The sequence below is a fragment of the Nicotiana tabacum genome, chromosome 10 (genome assembly GCF_000715075.1).
Source record: "Nicotiana tabacum cultivar K326 chromosome 10, ASM71507v2, whole genome shotgun sequence".
NCBI lineage: Eukaryota > Viridiplantae > Streptophyta > Magnoliopsida > Solanales > Solanaceae > Nicotiana > Nicotiana tabacum.
This window is the reverse complement of record NC_134089.1, coordinates 98,501,068-98,517,233: the sequence shown is the minus strand read 5'-3', so window position 1 is coordinate 98,517,233 and position 16,166 is coordinate 98,501,068. Positions and strand designations below refer to the sequence as shown.

Below are 16,166 nucleotides of genomic sequence, written 5' to 3'. Positions count from 1 at the left end.
AAAAAAAATATGTACTGGAAGCAGAGAGCTAAACAACACTAGTTGAGAGGGTGACAACAACACAAAATTCTTTCATGTTATGGCCTCAAATCGGCAAAAGAAAAATACTTTCACACAATTGAAAGATAATACGGGACAGTGGTGTGGATGGGATAATAGTCTACAAGATGTGATCACCAATTTTTTTATGCTTTATTCACCTCTGAACAAGGAGGTGTGCATATAGTTCTTGATTTTGGTCGATGGTGGGTAAGGATGTCTCTGATGCTATTTTAAGGTGTGTTAATGAAAATAGTAACATGCTCGACCATAATAACACGAAGATAGTCTTAATTCCAAAGAAGAAACAACCTGAAGCAATTTCTGATCTATGACTTATATCTTTCTGTAATGTCATTGATCGCATTACTTGTAAAATGATGGCAAATCGAATGAAGCACTGTTTAAACGTTATTATCTCTGAGGCTCAAAACGCTTTTATTCCTGGACAGTTAATTCTTGATAATGCCATGATTTCTTTTGAGATAAATCACTACTTGAAACGGAAAACACAAGGAAAGACAGGTTTTGTTGCTTTAAAAACCGACATGAGCAAAGCCTATGATAGAGTGGAATGGGACTATTTGAAAAACATTATGCTCAAGCTCTGTGGACTGTGTTTTGAAGGTTATGAGGATGGTTAGCACCGTGTCCTACCGAATATCTCATGCTAGCAGGGATTTTGGTAATATTATTCCATCACGAGGCCTTCGTCGCCTTGATCCTTTATCACCTTACTTATTTATCATTGTGGCAGAAGGTCTCTCAGCACTTTTGAGGTTTTATGCACAAAGTGGTACTCTGCATGATGTGAAGATTGCACCGCATGCCCCTCATGTTTCTCATCTCTTCTTTGTAATGATGCACCATTTTTCTTCAAGGCAGTGGACAATGAAACAAGTACTATTAAGAATTGCCTTATGCTTTATCAGCAAGCATCGGGCCAGCAGGTTAATTTTCATAAATGAGAGATCTCTTTTAGTGGAAATACTACTGATGTAATAAAGAATTCAGTTGCTTCAATTCTTAATGTAAGGAAAGTTGATCAACCTGGTCAATATCTTGGGCTTCCAGCTATTGTGGGTCGTAGTAAGAAAGAGATCTTCAATTATATTGTGGGTAAAGTGCGTTCAAAACTTTAAAGTTGGAAACGAGCAATACTGTCAAGAGCAGAAAAGGAAATTTTACTAAAACAGTTGTACAGACAATTTTGAACTATCTAATGTCTCTCTTTGCATTGCCTATTGATACATGCCTTACTATTGAATGTGCTATGAATGAATTTCTGTGGCGCAGTGGAAGTAGTGAGGGATCTAGAATTTAAAGGATTTCATGGGAGTGCCTTTAGTAAACAGAGAAGTGAGGGTGGTATGGGATTTCAGAGACTTCAACATACCAATACGGCGCTACTGGCCAAAACAGGCTGGACAATTTTGACAAGGCCATGTGCTCTTGTAAGCCGCGTCCTCAAGGCTAAATATTTTCACAACTCTAACTTTCTTAGGCGGGCGAGGGATCGAATCCTAGGTTTATCTAGCATTCTCTCTGTGTGGCAAAATATCTCCTTCAGGAACCCTCTTTACCGCCGAGGAGATAAATTGTATCAAACGCATTCCTCTGAGATTAAATCTCCATGATGATATTTGGATATGGAGGTTAGATAGAAAAGGAAACTATACTATTAAGAGTGGCTACTTGGTGCTACAAAATAATAATCTTCCTGGTTCAGATGGTATCACCTGGAAGAAACTATGGACTTTAAAAATGCCACCAAAGGTTTTAAATTTTGCTTAGGGGCGTTGAAAGGAGCTTTACCAACTGGTGAAAAGTTTTCTCTAAAAAGGTTCTTGAAAGCAATAGTTGTCCAGCATGCCTTCAATATGCTGAATCTATCATGCATATTTTAGTTATGTGCAATGCGGCAAAACTAGTATGGCTTAAATCTTCTATGGGGTGGCGGCCAGTGGGAACCTCGTTCATGGAATGGTTCACGGCACTAGTACCAGTCACGAGTAAAAAATTGCAGGAGGCTATCGTGCTTCTATGGGAGATCTGGAATGCCCGCAACAATTTGGCTTGGAATGGTAAAATTATACGGCCAAAGATTGTCATTCTTAGAGCCCGTCGTTTCTGGAAAGAGTGGATTTCAACGCGATCTGATGATAATACGCTGAAATGCAACATTGAAGCTTCCTATGATGTTAACTCTGGAAGGGCATGGGCTGGTATGTTGATTCGCGACACTCCTGGAAATTTTGTTCGAGGATTTAGTACTCCATTGGAAGCTTTACATGATGCAGTAATGGCTGAAATTCTAACAGTTCGTGAAGCCTTGAGTTAGTTGAAAATGCAGCATCACAAATCCCCTATTACTATTGAGATGGATTGTCTTTTGGCCAAGCAAGCTTTGGAAAGATCCGATACTGGCAACTCTTATTCCGATGTTATTGTGCAAGATTGTAAGGTAATCATGTGCGACTTTACATCTATTTCTTTATCTTTTCTTAAAAGATCGGCGAACCAGTGTGCCAATATGTTAGCAAGGGCCGCGAGTTCCATGTCTGATGTGATGGAATGGATTGTGCATCCTCCATCTTTGATTCATGATGTACTCATTTCCGATATGAATAATACCCGAGCTTGCATGTTTTTTTTCAAAAAAATAATAATAATTTGATCGGTGTTGAAAATTTTTTGATTCTTTTTTTCAAATTCTAAAAACTGGCAAACCAATTTTTTGAGTGCAAAATTTTTTTTCCACTCACAAAACTTCAATATTTTCTCAAGTAAACGTCAAATTCAAACACAACTTCAACTTCAAAAAAATTATTTTTTAACACTGTTTCAATTATTCTTTTTTCAAGTTTCAATCAAATCTATGTTCACATAGCTAAATTTTTCTTTTTCTTTTCTTATACCAAGTCACATGCTATGAAAGAGTGTTCTGTTAATAACCTGATGTGGTCAAATCCCAACTACGCACATTATCAAAATGTGATGGAAATGTTCATGTGGATTTGCTCTCGAATAATTAAAAAAAAAAAAAAAAGCCTTCAGATTTAGCTTTAATTGCAGTAATATGGATCCTCACCGACAATGCTCCAATCAAATTCGTCTAATGGTTCATAGGCTTCACAAATATTGTTGCAATGACTCATAGAAGATAAATGGAGGAAATAAAGTAACTGGCTGGACATGATTCATAATGATGTATTATGAGCACGAGATAAGTATTTGATTAAAAGAACAAAAAAATGCTCAGTATAATCCTACGAATGGGGTCTGGGGAGGGTGGAACGTACGCCCTACCCTGAAAAGGCAAGTGTCTGATTAAAAGGAAAATTTCAATACTTCATAAGAGCAGCAAGCTTGTGCCAAGGGTCTACCGGAAACGGCCTCTCTACTCCTCCGGAGTAAGTGTAATCCCACTGGGCACGAGTGGAGTCTGAAAAGGCAAGTATCTGACTAAAAGGAAAATTTCAATACTTCATAAGAGCAGCAAGGGCTTGCTGAAGCATACACCTTATTAGTTTCCTCTCACGAGAGTTGAGACTAACAAATCGTATTCTAAGCATCTAAAAAAGAATGGTTGTTTTGCTTCACATGTTGGTTCCTACAATAGTATCCCTCCTTAGCCTAATAAGAATTGGAGCAGATAAAGTGGCAACCTCTCTCCCCTCTCCCACTGACATGTACATAAGCACATACAGTTCATATCCTATTAGCCTGATGTTTCCACAATTCTTGGATTCATCAGGTTCTTTTGATTGTTGGTACAATCTTTTTGGAGACGACTCCAGAGATTGGAGAAATACTGCATTTTTGTCAAAAGACTGCATTTCACAAAGCATTCTCACCTTCCCCACACCGTCGATGAACCTCCTTAATCCTATCAACAGACCTGCATATCCCGCTGCAGCTCCAATCAAAGGAAGCAACACAAATGTTGCCTGCTTGAGCTTTCCACTCACAATCTGGCAAAATTAAGATAACAAAATCAAATTAATCATCTCGGATATTTTAGTGATCAATAAAATCAAACTTCTTCCGCAGTAAGGACAAAACACCCTGTATGAATAGCTGTAGTTGTAACTAGCGGTCCTTCTTTAAGGCCTAAATAAATGTGATATCCAATTTCCTACATTCAAGTTATCTAATGTACGAAGATAAGTGAATTTCTCGGACTCAACATGATAACTAAACTGCATAAGGGGGGTGGGGGTATGGAAAAGGCAATTCAAGAATTTTCCAGAACTTTTCTCAACCAAGTGAACTAGATAGAATAAATGCACAAATTTTCCTATCATGAGGCAACAATGAGGAAGAAAGAACGAAGTAACAGACTGGCGCTACGTGCGTAAAGGTCCAAGGCAGCTATGTGGAAGAAAAAAGTTACACTACTAGAACGGTGCTGTGTGTACAATTACAGAGCAGTCATGAGGAAAAAGGTGAGGAAAAGAGGCCGATAGGAAAGCCATTTCAATTACCCATTGGGAATTCTCATAGTGTACTTGGAGAATTTTAAATGTTTGATCTTGTAGGCGGATCTTAACAACTTTTCCAAATTAACAATAATCATTAACCCTATCATTCATTACTTATTTGAATGGAAAAATAATAAAAGATAGATAAATGAAAATGGAACTGACAAAAACAAAATGTTCAATGCAGATACAGTGATCAAACTTCAGGGAATCAATGAATTGTTACCAGGTGGAGTTCCACAACACAATCTTCTATCATCTATGTGTTCCACGTCCAACCCAATGAGCCATGACCCTAGTGAGACGTCCTCATTAACATACTTGTGTAGAACATGCCTAGGACAATTGGAAATCCCGATCAGCAAGTGATGCGAAAGAACACGCTAAAGTCCAAGTATATCAGAAAAGGCAAACACTTACTGATTTATAGATATATAAGTGGCTAAATCTTTTGAAATCGCATATAGCTGCCCTGTTGCATGTCGAAAATATCTGTTTCCATCCTCACCAAATTTCCAATGCTCAGGCTCATGATATCTCACTCCCCTGCAAATGGAGGAGGGGCAAAATAGAGATGAGTCAAGGAAATCTATCTAAGACTCATTTACAGTCAAAAATAAATTCCTCTGCTTACTTCTGAGCAAGGACGGGACCTGATTTCATGCAACCAATATACACCCTGGGTTTTGAACGATGCCTAGCTAGAGTTGCTCCGAGTGCACCTGAAGTTTTAAATATGCATGTTGTCACATGAGTGATAGATTAAGTATAGCAGTGCACTTGTTGTAGTAATACAAGCATAGTTTTTTAAGAACCATCTACGACGCAGAAACAATAAGGCATAATGGTCAATGGTCTTACCTATATTTACATGTACATCATCATCAACTTTAACATAGAAATCTGCATCCCACAGAGCTACAGCAGTAGTAAAATAGGTCTTTGTCTTGGCAGATAGTTCAAGATATCCCTCAACATGTTCCTATGAAAGTGACAATGGCATGTCCGATAGTTAGATAGTTTTGGACAGGTGGGACCTGATATAAGAATAGACCAAAAAACACTAATATTACCAGCCTCAAGAAATCTCCATGCTTCTTGTCTTCTGCTTCAATTGCTCTATCAAGAATGCCACCTGATGTTGCACTGGATAACAGATAATTAGATGAGTATAAGATTACAAGAAAATTAAAATACAAGTAAATAAATATCCAAACAAAAACCTCTCCGTTAGTAGGAGAAATATAAACTATCAGCTACTCCCATTTTGAAATATCTTTTTAAGTACTGAGTCTTTAACTATATTAGACGAAATTGTGAAAATACGAATGAAATATTTGTTTTGGCCATCCACAATACATGATTTAAGATACCCTTTGAGGTAAATTTTCAAAGAATTATTTGAAACAGTTGGTCCTCAATTTACAGAAAACACCAAACCGAAATTAAGCAAGAGCTAACAACAATATCAAGAAGGCTAGAAACCACAACATGTTTGAGAATATTGACCATTAGTTGTATTACTCACCTGTGACCAATCACAAAACGAATTACAATCCCCTTTTCTTCCTCCAGCTTCTTTCTCTTGTCACCTGTTTTCCGTAATCAAGAATCAAAATGCTTAGTACGTATCCCAACCTTAGAGAATCCCCACGAGTAACTCAGAACACACAAATAATGAAGCTAAAAGACCTTGTGGCATCCAGGTAGTACGAACTGAGTCTCTTCTCTTTCGGCTGTTAAAGGCAGTGTTTATCCCTATGACCATGAGATATTTTCTCTTCTTGGTCAATTCGGGGATCTTCACGTCTTCGGTTATGGGAGAGCCACTCAGTATAGAATCTTGCAAAGACCTTGCTGCAGCTAGTTCCATCTCCAAATTTGAAATTGTTTTATCCAGTGTTCTGTATTTTTATTTCCAAATACTTGAGAAAAAGGAAAACAAGGAATCAAATTCATCAAATCTACAAGTCAAAAGCATGAGAAACATACTGTATAGCATGATGTGTTTTCGAAACTTCCCCTAAAATATCCTTGGTTTCACTTTTCACATCCTTCTGTTAAAAATTAACAAGAAAACCAAAAGCCATTACTTTCAAATGACTAACAAATTAATTCCTTAAATTGCAGCTAAACTTTCTTAATTTAATACTCACAGATGTAGGATCACAGTCCTCAGAGATTACCCCTAGCTTTTGATCATCAATCTGTCTTGTCCTTGATATCCCTTTAGCTTCTGGCACTGTCCACATCCTATAAACCAAAATACTTTGATTAATGAAAAAATAGAACAAAGTTGCAAATGGCCCAATATTTGCATAAATGGCTCCATTAGATTCCTAAATTACATAAATGAAATTCACCAGACCCAAAAAAATTCATAAAATAACAATCTATTTAAAGCTTAGATGTAAAGACAAATTCTTGAGTAAAGATCCAAACTTTTCATAATCCAATTAAAAATCAGAAAAATTCTCATTGAACACGAAGTTGAAAGAAAGATCAAAATAATGAACCTGTCAGTGAAGAGCATTCCTACACAGAAGCATCCAATACATAGAAGAATGGTCAATTTGGGTGAAAAAACACCTTTAACAGCTGATTCAGCTCCTCTGCTTTTCCAATTCGTAGTGTTCTTCATTTCTTAACCAATTAAATGGCTAATTCAAGCAATACCCATTGCAGTTCCCAAGTCAACTCTGTCTAAAAATAGAACCCAAAACAGTAAGCAAAATTCAAGATTTGTTAAAAAGCTTCCTTTTACTGTAAAGGGGATTCTGTTATCACATGGGAGAAGTTGCAGGGCGGTGAAGTAGAAGAAGAAAGTATTGGTAGTATATGTGGAATTTGAGGAACACAAGACTTACACAAAGCACTTTGTTCAAAACTACATCTGTTCACTTTTTTTTTTATTCTTATGCTTTTAGTCGTGGACACCTATTTCTCTCTTTTGTCATGAGATTATGAAATTGTCGGTGGGATAGCTGGTAATAGTAAATGTTAGAACTGTAGAAGTAACCGTAACTTTGTTGGTACTTGGGTCAGCTCAAAAGTACATGAATTTTATAGATAAAAATCATGTAATAAATTACTTCCCGCTTCAAAATAAGTGATTTTTTTATTGTTTTCACCTAGATTAACAAATCTACCTTTTAATATTAATTAAGAATAAAATTGACAATATTAATTTTTACTATTTCTTCACATAAACACTCCCAACACATCTCCAATACTATTTACTCTAAGGGCAATGTAGGAAAAAAATAATTAATTCATTCTTAAAATCTGAAAAAATCACTTATTTTGTACCACAAAAAAAGACGAAAAAATCACTTATTGTGGACTAGAGGGAGTAATATAAAAGAAAACCTTAATTATGAGGAATTTTTAATTATTTTATTCTTATTTATGTCTTAAGATATGATCTTTATTTATTTTATATGTGTCATCTTCATTTTCAAGAATAATTATTATAAGGATATAATAAATAAATAATCGACTATGTCATGAATTTTTAAAATGACAAATACTTTAGGATAACTACTTTTAGAAATTAAAGACTAATAATTTGAGATTAATGGAGTAAACATCAAACGGTGTTCATAATTCAAATTAGCTACTCATATAGTGACAACAGAGTTTAGTTATATACAGGATTATATAAAGAAATTTAAAATTAATTATTTTAAAAATATATCATTTATAATCTTAAAAGTATTATAAATTACCTACTATAACGAGTAAATAATGTAATTATGGGGTCGTTTGGTTACAATACAGCTTATGCTGGGATAAGTTAAGCTAGGATAAATTATGTTGGGATTAGTTATTCTGGTATTATTTTTTATCCATGATTTGATATGTTGTATTAAAAATGACAATTGCATAATTTCTAAGAAGAAGGTATAAGTTATACCGTCATTAATTACCCTACCCCTATAAGATATAAATTATCCCGGTACTAATTTTAATCCCGGGATAACTTATACCAAATTTGCTAACCAAACAAAGTATTAAGGTGATATTAATTTTTTACCAACACTATATCTGTTTATACCTCATAACCCATATAGTATAAATTACACTTTACGTATATTATGTACTGTATTAAAAGCGACTTAACACTTTATGCTTCTTGAATTTTCCAAAGAGCTGTCGTACTTTAATCAAAGATCCAGTCAAAAGGTGAATTCTATTTTACAAAGCAGTATCGTTACTGAGAGCCCGTTGGACATAAGAATTTTTTCATATTTTTATGATTTTTTTTTTACTTTTTTCCGAAATCAGTATTTCGCCCATAAAATTTTTAATTTTCACTTAAAAAAGAATTTTGAATTTTTGCGGAAATTTGAAAAGCTCCAAAAAAATTATTTTTTAAAATATTTCACTCAGATCACTCACAAAACTTCAAAAACAACCTAAAATTATATTCATATCCTTACACAACTCTAATTTTCAAATACCATTTTCATTTGAATTTTTTTTTTAAAAGGTGAATTCTATTTTACAAAGCAGTATCGTTACTAAGAACCTAAACAACCTGCTCTAAAGCGCGCCTTTCTTTTTCGAATATGTCTTAACAGAAATTAATGAAATTGGCCTAAAGAGGCCGTTCATGATCTTTATGAGTAAATCAGTAAAAATATAAAGATAAAGGAAATTAACTAGCCCTTTTAAAAAATAAAGTCCTTTACTTATAGCAAACAGTAGTTCTCCTTGCGAAATTGATTTACCTGCTAAAATATTATCATCATAAGAGTTAAAATTTTGAATGTTATAATGAAACATGTGAAAGTTTTATCTTACCTAACATTATAACCTTTTGGAGATATCAAAGAGAAAAGTTCTCTCTAGTGGTTCAAGCTTTAAAAATGTTGTAGAGTTCTCATTACTTCTTTTCGGTCCTTTTCTCCTCAAAATAAAAAAGTGCATTCCTTTAATTAGATATCAATAATTGCATTAGAAAATTTTGAAATAAAATACATGGGGATAGATATAATAGCAATATGATTGGTATAACATTTCAACAATATCATGTGGGAATATGAAAGTGATGTTTCTTGGCTTAATTAGGTTGGCTTTATAAACCTCAACCCCATCTAAATACACCTTGAAAACATTTGCTATTTTATAGTATATTTTTTTTATGTTGGTATTTCATGTGGGTGGGGGCCACCATGTCCAAAGTGGTTAGGTTATCACCACCTTCCTGCAAATTTACAATCTGGTCGAATATGATTGGCCACCAAATATGAAACTCAAAGCAAAGAAAATCTCTACCAAAAAAAGAAAAGAGAAGAAAATGGAAAAATCATAACTTTAGGCACATCATTTTGGTATCCGCGTGGAGATGCCACAAACAACTTTAATTTATTTGTGAGTTCAGCACAGAAATCACAAGATACTACAAAGAAAGTACAAATTAGAAATGACTCTAATAATTAATTTGTGAAACGACAGAAGAAATCAACCCATTACATAATTTACTTACACGAAATAGTTTATACAAATGGAAAGCTTGACATCAATATGCTGTTTTATTCAACAAAAGAATATTTGACACGAGTAACTTGATTTTTAGAATTTACTGCAATCCACACGCTCATTTTTCGGGGATTTGCTATTTAATGTATGAATATCAAGTTAATTTCGTAAATTTATGTATTAAAATGCAAATAATACTTTTGATACTCAGCTAGCATTTGGCCATAGATTTCAAATTTGTTTCGAAAAATCTGATTTGGTGAAGTTTGGTTTGGAGATGAAAATGTGTTCGGACATACAGTTTTCAAAACATAGTTCCCAACTTTAGCTTGGAAAAACATGTATATAATTCCCAAGTTTTGGAATTTTGGCCCAAAATCAGCAATTGGGGTGATTTTGGAATTTGGAATTTTGCCAAAATGTGAGCAAAATTTATGGCCAAACATGAGTTTTGAAAATAAATTTCAAATTTATTTTGGCAAAACTCATGGCCAAACGGAGCCTTAATTTCTCCGGAATAAAGTTCGTAATTGATAAATACGCTCTGAAACAAAACTAACTATCCTTTCGCAAAACTGGCCTTATTTGTTTTTAGTATAACATATATATAAATAAACAAATAAATTATGTCGTAGAAATCTTTTAACCAAAAGAAAATACATACAATTTCTTATTCCAAACGTAAAAGCAAGAATTGGAGATATAGCATCAATAGAAGAAACTGATAGTTGAGAAAACAAGATCATAATAACAATAAAAATATAAAGGCGAAGCTCTCACAAAATAGACATTTTGACCCATTTGTTAGGGATATAATAGATATGTCCTAGATCCAGTTTCATATTTGATGATTTGAACATATTTTTGTGAACGTTATTTGATATACAATATATATATATATGGCATTTGATATTCTGTTATCATTGTTATTAATTGCTTGATTAATTTGATAAGGTCCTTGATTAAATTTTGTGACTTGACATTGTGATGGAGATCGTGATAATGAGAGTGAATTTTCTTATAATTTAATCTAAATTTATTCTTGATCGTAGGATTATTAATTTGGACATTAGTAATCCGGTTAGATCAATATTTATGTGATTGTCTTTATGGGATAAAGATGAGTTGATCTCATAAACTGAATCACATGGATAGAAGATGTAGATAGAGATATGATCATTGAACCGACTCACTGGATAATTCCTAAAGGTTAGAATTACAATAAACTGTCAATAGGATATTCTCTTGAAGAATGTGATGTAAAAGTTTCATTTGATTTGAGATCGTCATAAGTAATTGACAAGTTATTTATTGTGCTTTGATACCTGTCACGACCCGTGTTTCCCCACCCTCGGGAGTCGTGATGGCGCCTACTAGTGAAAGCTAGGCAAGCCAACCGTTTGAACAATTTACCTTTTTCCCATTTTTAATCCTTAATCAATTAGGAACCAACAGTTTATAACAACGGAATTTAAACAAGCGGAAGAAACAAATAAAATCATTTAAATATTTTCAATACAATTTCTTAAACAAATACTACTCAAAACTGGTGTCACAACTTCACAAACGGTCTAGGAATACTACAAACAAGGTCCGAAAAATAAATACAACACTGTTTCTAAAATACGTAAATGAAACAGGATGAAAGGATAGAGGGAAACGCCAGGGCCTGCGGACGCCTACAGGACTACCTTGGATCTCTGAATGGACTGAAGGCAGCAAAGCTAAGGTCCAAAAGCTGTTGCACTGGGATCTGCACACAGTACAGAGTGTAGTATCAGCACAACCGACCCCATGTGCTAGTAAGTGCCTAACCTAACCTCGGCTAAGTAGTGACGAGGCTAGGACCAGACTACCAAATAAACATGTGCAGTTAAATCACATACAGCGAAAAAATAAAAGCAGGAGTGTACAGTTAAGAATGGGAGGGGGAAACATCAAATGATAATAGAAGGACAACAGGTAAATACAAGGAACACCATAACTCGATTATCACAAGAATCAGAAATCAAACAAGTGCACGGTATGCATCACCCTTCGTGCTTGTACTCTCGTCCTCACTATAAGAATCAATATAATCGGCACGACATTTGTACATCGTGCGGCACAGCATCACCGATCGTGCTTTTATACTCTTCCTCACAAAAATCATACACGGCATCACCCTTCGTGCTTTAACACTCTCTCACCAAAATAATGCACGGCATCACCCTTCGTGCTTTAACACTCTTCCTCACCCAATCAATAATCACAAGAAATGAGGGCAAGGAAATAAATGAAATCATAATAAAATCCCGGCAAGGGAACAATAGTACAACAATCATATACGGCAAGGGAACAATATCAAGAACATCAACATCCCGGAAATGGAGATAGCATTAACAGCAACACCATCTCGGCAAGGGAGACAATATAATAATCCTCTTCTCTTTTTCACATTTACTTCACAATTCACTACACAACTTGAGCCAATGCTCTATAAGGTTCAATTATCAATTTTACTTCCACAATTCATTTTACAACTTGAGCCAACACTCTTCAGTATTCAATTACCAATACTACTTCCACAAGCTTTGCTCAACAATAGAAATCATCACAAAAGGCATGAACAATACAAACGGAGTCATAATAATCAAAATATGAGACTCACGGGCATGCTTGACACCAACGTATAGATACTTGTCACCATGCCTATACATCGTACTCAACAAATAATACATAGCAAATAGGATACAACTCCTAATCTCTCAAGCTAAGGTTAGACCAAACACTTACCTCGATCACGAACACAATTCAAGTCTCAACTATCACTTTACCTCTTGATTCCACCACCAATTGGCTCGTATCTAGCCACAAGTTACTTAACTATATCAATAAATGCTAAATGAATCAATTCCAATGCATGAAAATAGGTTTTCTAAAGTTTTTCCCAAAAAATCAAAAATTGCCCTCGGGTCCACATGGTCAAAACCCGAGGTTCGAACCAAAACCCGATTACCCATTCCCCTCAAATCGAGGTCCAAATTCCCAAAATTTGAAAAACCTAGGTTCTACCCAAAACACCCAATTTCCCCCATGAAAACCTTTGATTTGAGTTGAAATCACGAGAAAAGATGTTAAAGATTATTAAAAATAAGTTAGAAATGACTTACAATTGATTTGGAAGAGCACTTGTCTTTGAAATATCGCCTAAGAATATTTTGGTTTTGAAAGGGTTTGAAAAATGAAAGATTTTCGGCTAAGTTATGAATTTGCAGGTTATAGATGTCGCAATTGCGACCAGGGTTCGCAATCAGAAGACTGTTATCATCGCATTTGCGATTAATGTTCGCAATTGCAAACTCGCTTTTGCGATGACTACGTCGCATTTGCGACCCCAAGGCAGACTAGGTCTTTTTCGCATTTGCGGGCGCGCATTTGCAAAGCCTGCAGACCTGCAACATACCAGCTAAAAACATGCAACTCCCTAAGTCCAAATTTCACTCCGAGGCCTATCCAAAACTCATCCGAGCCCTCGGGGCTCCAAACCAAACATGTATACTAACCCAAAAACATCATACGGACTTACTCGTGCAATCAAATCATGAAAATAACATATAAAACTATGAATTAAATCTCAAAACTCATCATTTTCATAAAGAACAATTAAAGTTCATAACTCTTCAACCGGAGGTCCAAATCACGTCAAATAAACTCCATTTTTCACCAAATTTCACAGTTATCATTTAAATACTTTAACAAGTTTGTACCGGGCTCCGGACCAAAATACGGGTCTGATACCAATGGTTTCAAACATTAATTTTTTTCTTAATTTCATATATAATTCAGCAAAATAATTTCTTTCAAAAATTGATTTCTAAGGCTTGGGACCTCGGAATTCATTTCCGGGCATACGCCCAAGTCTCATATTTTACTGCAGAGCTCTCGAGATCGTCGGAACATAGATCCGGGTCCGTTTGCTCAAAATATTGACGAAAGTCAACCATAATCAAACTTTAACTCTAGAAATTTCTATTTCTCATATTTTCACATAAAAGCTTTCCAGATATACGTCCAGACCACACACGCAAATCGAAGTGAGGTAAAAAGGAGGTTTTAAGGCCTCGGAACATAAAATTTGTTTCTAAAACAAGTGATGACCTTTCAGGTCATCACATTCTCCACTTCTAAGTCAACTGTTCGTCCTCGAACGGACATAAGAAGGAAGTACCTGAGTCGGGGAAAAGATGGGGATAAGGGCTCCGCATATCGGACTCAGACTCCCAAGTCGATGCCTCAGCAGGCTGACCTCTCCACTAAACACGAACAGAAGGGAAACTCTTCGATCTCAACTAACGAACCTGCCGGTCTAGAATCGCTATCGGCTCCTCCTCATAGGACAAGTCCTTGTCCAACTCGACAGTGCTGAAATCTAACACGTGGGATGGATCACCGTGATTCTTCCGAAGCATGGACACATGAAACACTAGATGCACAGCTGATAATGTTACAACCCATATCCACATGTGTTAGTTCATGCCATATATTAGTTAACATAAATCCAAGAAGGAATTATCTTTGAGATGATAAGAAGTCTATCCTATTGGTCTTAAGTGATACAAGAGTGTATAAGGGTGATTAACCAATATTAGAAGTTAAACGAATCAAGGATGTTGTAACTCAAATTTTCAGGTAATCTAGCGGTGCTTAATACACTCAAGAGGTCATTTATGAAGGTATTTTAATCATATAATATCTGTATCATAAATCTTGAAGTCAAACGAGTTATGAAACAAAAGTCGACAAAAGTTGTCGCAACTTAGGTTCATAATTTTACTTAAACATTAGGTCAAATGTTTCTAATCTTTTCTCATAATTTACAAGGAATTACGGGGTTATCTACCAACCAAATTAAAGATCTATGAGTCTAGTTTCCAACGCATTAAACCATTCATCGATACGATCTCGGAGTAGAGAGATATTCGCGTTTTCGCGAGACCGCGCCAAGCACCTCTCTATGGGGCCCACTAAGTCGGTTTAAGATATTTGGACCTATATAGGATGCCTCCAACCCATTTTAAGTCATTTCTTTTCACTATTTTCAGACCTTAGAACCCTAGGAACATCCTCTCAAGGTTCTCTCAAGATTCAAGACCCAAAAAAGGGCAAACAACACAAATCAAGTGTCGGGAATTCCGTGGCGCTAGTAAGTCTCTTGTTCTTCTTGTTGTTGCTCATTTTTGTATCGTTTCAGCTCATGTGGGAGGTTGTTTTAAAGGGTTTATGTTCTGTAAATACTCCCTCATGTTCTTAATATCAATCCTAGGTGATTTCAAGCCTTCTAAAGTGATTCTAGTGCCGAAAAACACTAATTGATCGCTAGTTTCGTTTTTTTGTTGTTGTGGCAGCATTGGAGGGATATTTCATGGAAATTTAAGGTCAAATTGGAGTTGTTCTTTCTGTATAAAGGTAATTAACCTCTTACTCTATATGTATTTAAGATTATCCAAGTTGCGGCTAAGCCATTGAAGCTAGAACTTGTGAGATATATATCGAAAGGCTTGGTAGTAATGTTATTGTTTTGTGGACTATTTTGCGTTGTTGTTGGGCTGCGTATTTTACTACTATCTTGTGGAGTTTTGGAGGAGGAAGGGTGTGGATAAACACCATATATATGTAGGGTTATGGGCTGATAGTTATTCGTAACATTTCCAGGTTGTTTGACACGACTACGGTGGTCGTCGTATGTATGGAGTGATTAGGCTATGTGTGGACTATTTTAGGAGGCTCAATATGTTTATTATTGATGTTGTTTGGGCTGTTTGGTGACTGTTTTGAATGGTGTGAGGTCATATATATAGGGGAGGTGCTGTTCGTTTCATCGTAAAATAGGTTGTGGTCGATACATAATAGTTATGACGCTTAAATGATAACGATAGTATCGTTTCTCTTATTGTAGACTAAGGAGTTTTGACAATTGCATAGCTTGATATTGGGGCAGTATATACAAGGTATGTGAGGCTATCCCTTTCCTTCTTTTGCACGACTCCGATTGTACATAATGTAATGAACGAGCTTCCAAAGATACTCTACTCTTAGAAGCTAGCAGTACTTACATTGTTTTCCCTCTTATGGAACGATTGATGTTAATGTTGCTTCTCTTATTCTTATGTTATCAAT

At 35.4% G+C, this 16,166-nt stretch overlaps 2 protein-coding genes across 2 annotated transcripts; one reads left to right on the top strand and one right to left on the bottom strand.

Moving 5' to 3' along the window:
- The first annotated feature begins 419 nt into the window (after positions 1-419).
- On the top strand, positions 420-2,380 carry LOC142165268 (uncharacterized). Its single transcript, XM_075223860.1, has 5 exons — positions 420-678; positions 797-939; positions 1,047-1,158; positions 1,336-1,493; positions 1,883-2,380. Exons 1-5 carry the CDS (start codon positions 420-422, stop codon positions 2,378-2,380), a joined length of 1,170 nt encoding a protein of 389 aa, XP_075079961.1.
- A 1,121-nt stretch (positions 2,381-3,501) lies between these two features.
- On the bottom strand, positions 3,502-7,458 carry LOC107821488 (putative beta-1,3-galactosyltransferase 2). Its single transcript, XM_016647923.2, has 11 exons — positions 7,040-7,458; positions 6,680-6,776; positions 6,516-6,580; positions 6,216-6,427; positions 6,052-6,115; positions 5,597-5,669; positions 5,385-5,505; positions 5,158-5,245; positions 4,944-5,069; positions 4,750-4,859; positions 3,502-4,013 (listed from the first exon to the last, which is right to left on the bottom strand). Exons 1-11 carry the CDS (start codon positions 7,162-7,164, stop codon positions 3,880-3,882), a joined length of 1,215 nt encoding a protein of 404 aa, XP_016503409.1. The 5' UTR covers positions 7,165-7,458; the 3' UTR covers positions 3,502-3,879.
- Between the last annotated feature and the right edge of the window lie 8,708 nt (positions 7,459-16,166).

Excerpts from the sequence above, each read along its gene's own strand:
- LOC142165268 (XM_075223860.1), top strand. The coding sequence starts at position 420 with ATGGCAAATCGAATGAAGCACTGTTTAAACGTTATTATCTCTGAGGCT. Across the intron at positions 940-1,046 it reads GGCAGTGGACAATGAAACAA|AATTCAGTTGCTTCAATTCT; the intron begins GTACTATTAAGA and ends GATGTAATAAAG. Across the intron at positions 1,159-1,335 it reads GATCTTCAATTATATTGTGG|TGGAAGTAGTGAGGGATCTA; the intron begins GTAAAGTGCGTT and ends TCTGTGGCGCAG.
- LOC107821488 (XM_016647923.2), bottom strand. The coding sequence starts at position 7,164 with ATGAAGAACACTACGAATTGGAAAAGCAGAGGAGCTGAATCAGCTGTT. Across the intron at positions 6,116-6,215 it reads TACTACCTGGATGCCACAAG|GTGACAAGAGAAAGAAGCTG; the intron begins GTCTTTTAGCTT and ends TACGGAAAACAG. Across the intron at positions 5,670-6,051 it reads CGTTTTGTGATTGGTCACAG|TGCAACATCAGGTGGCATTC; the intron begins GTGAGTAATACA and ends TCTGTTATCCAG.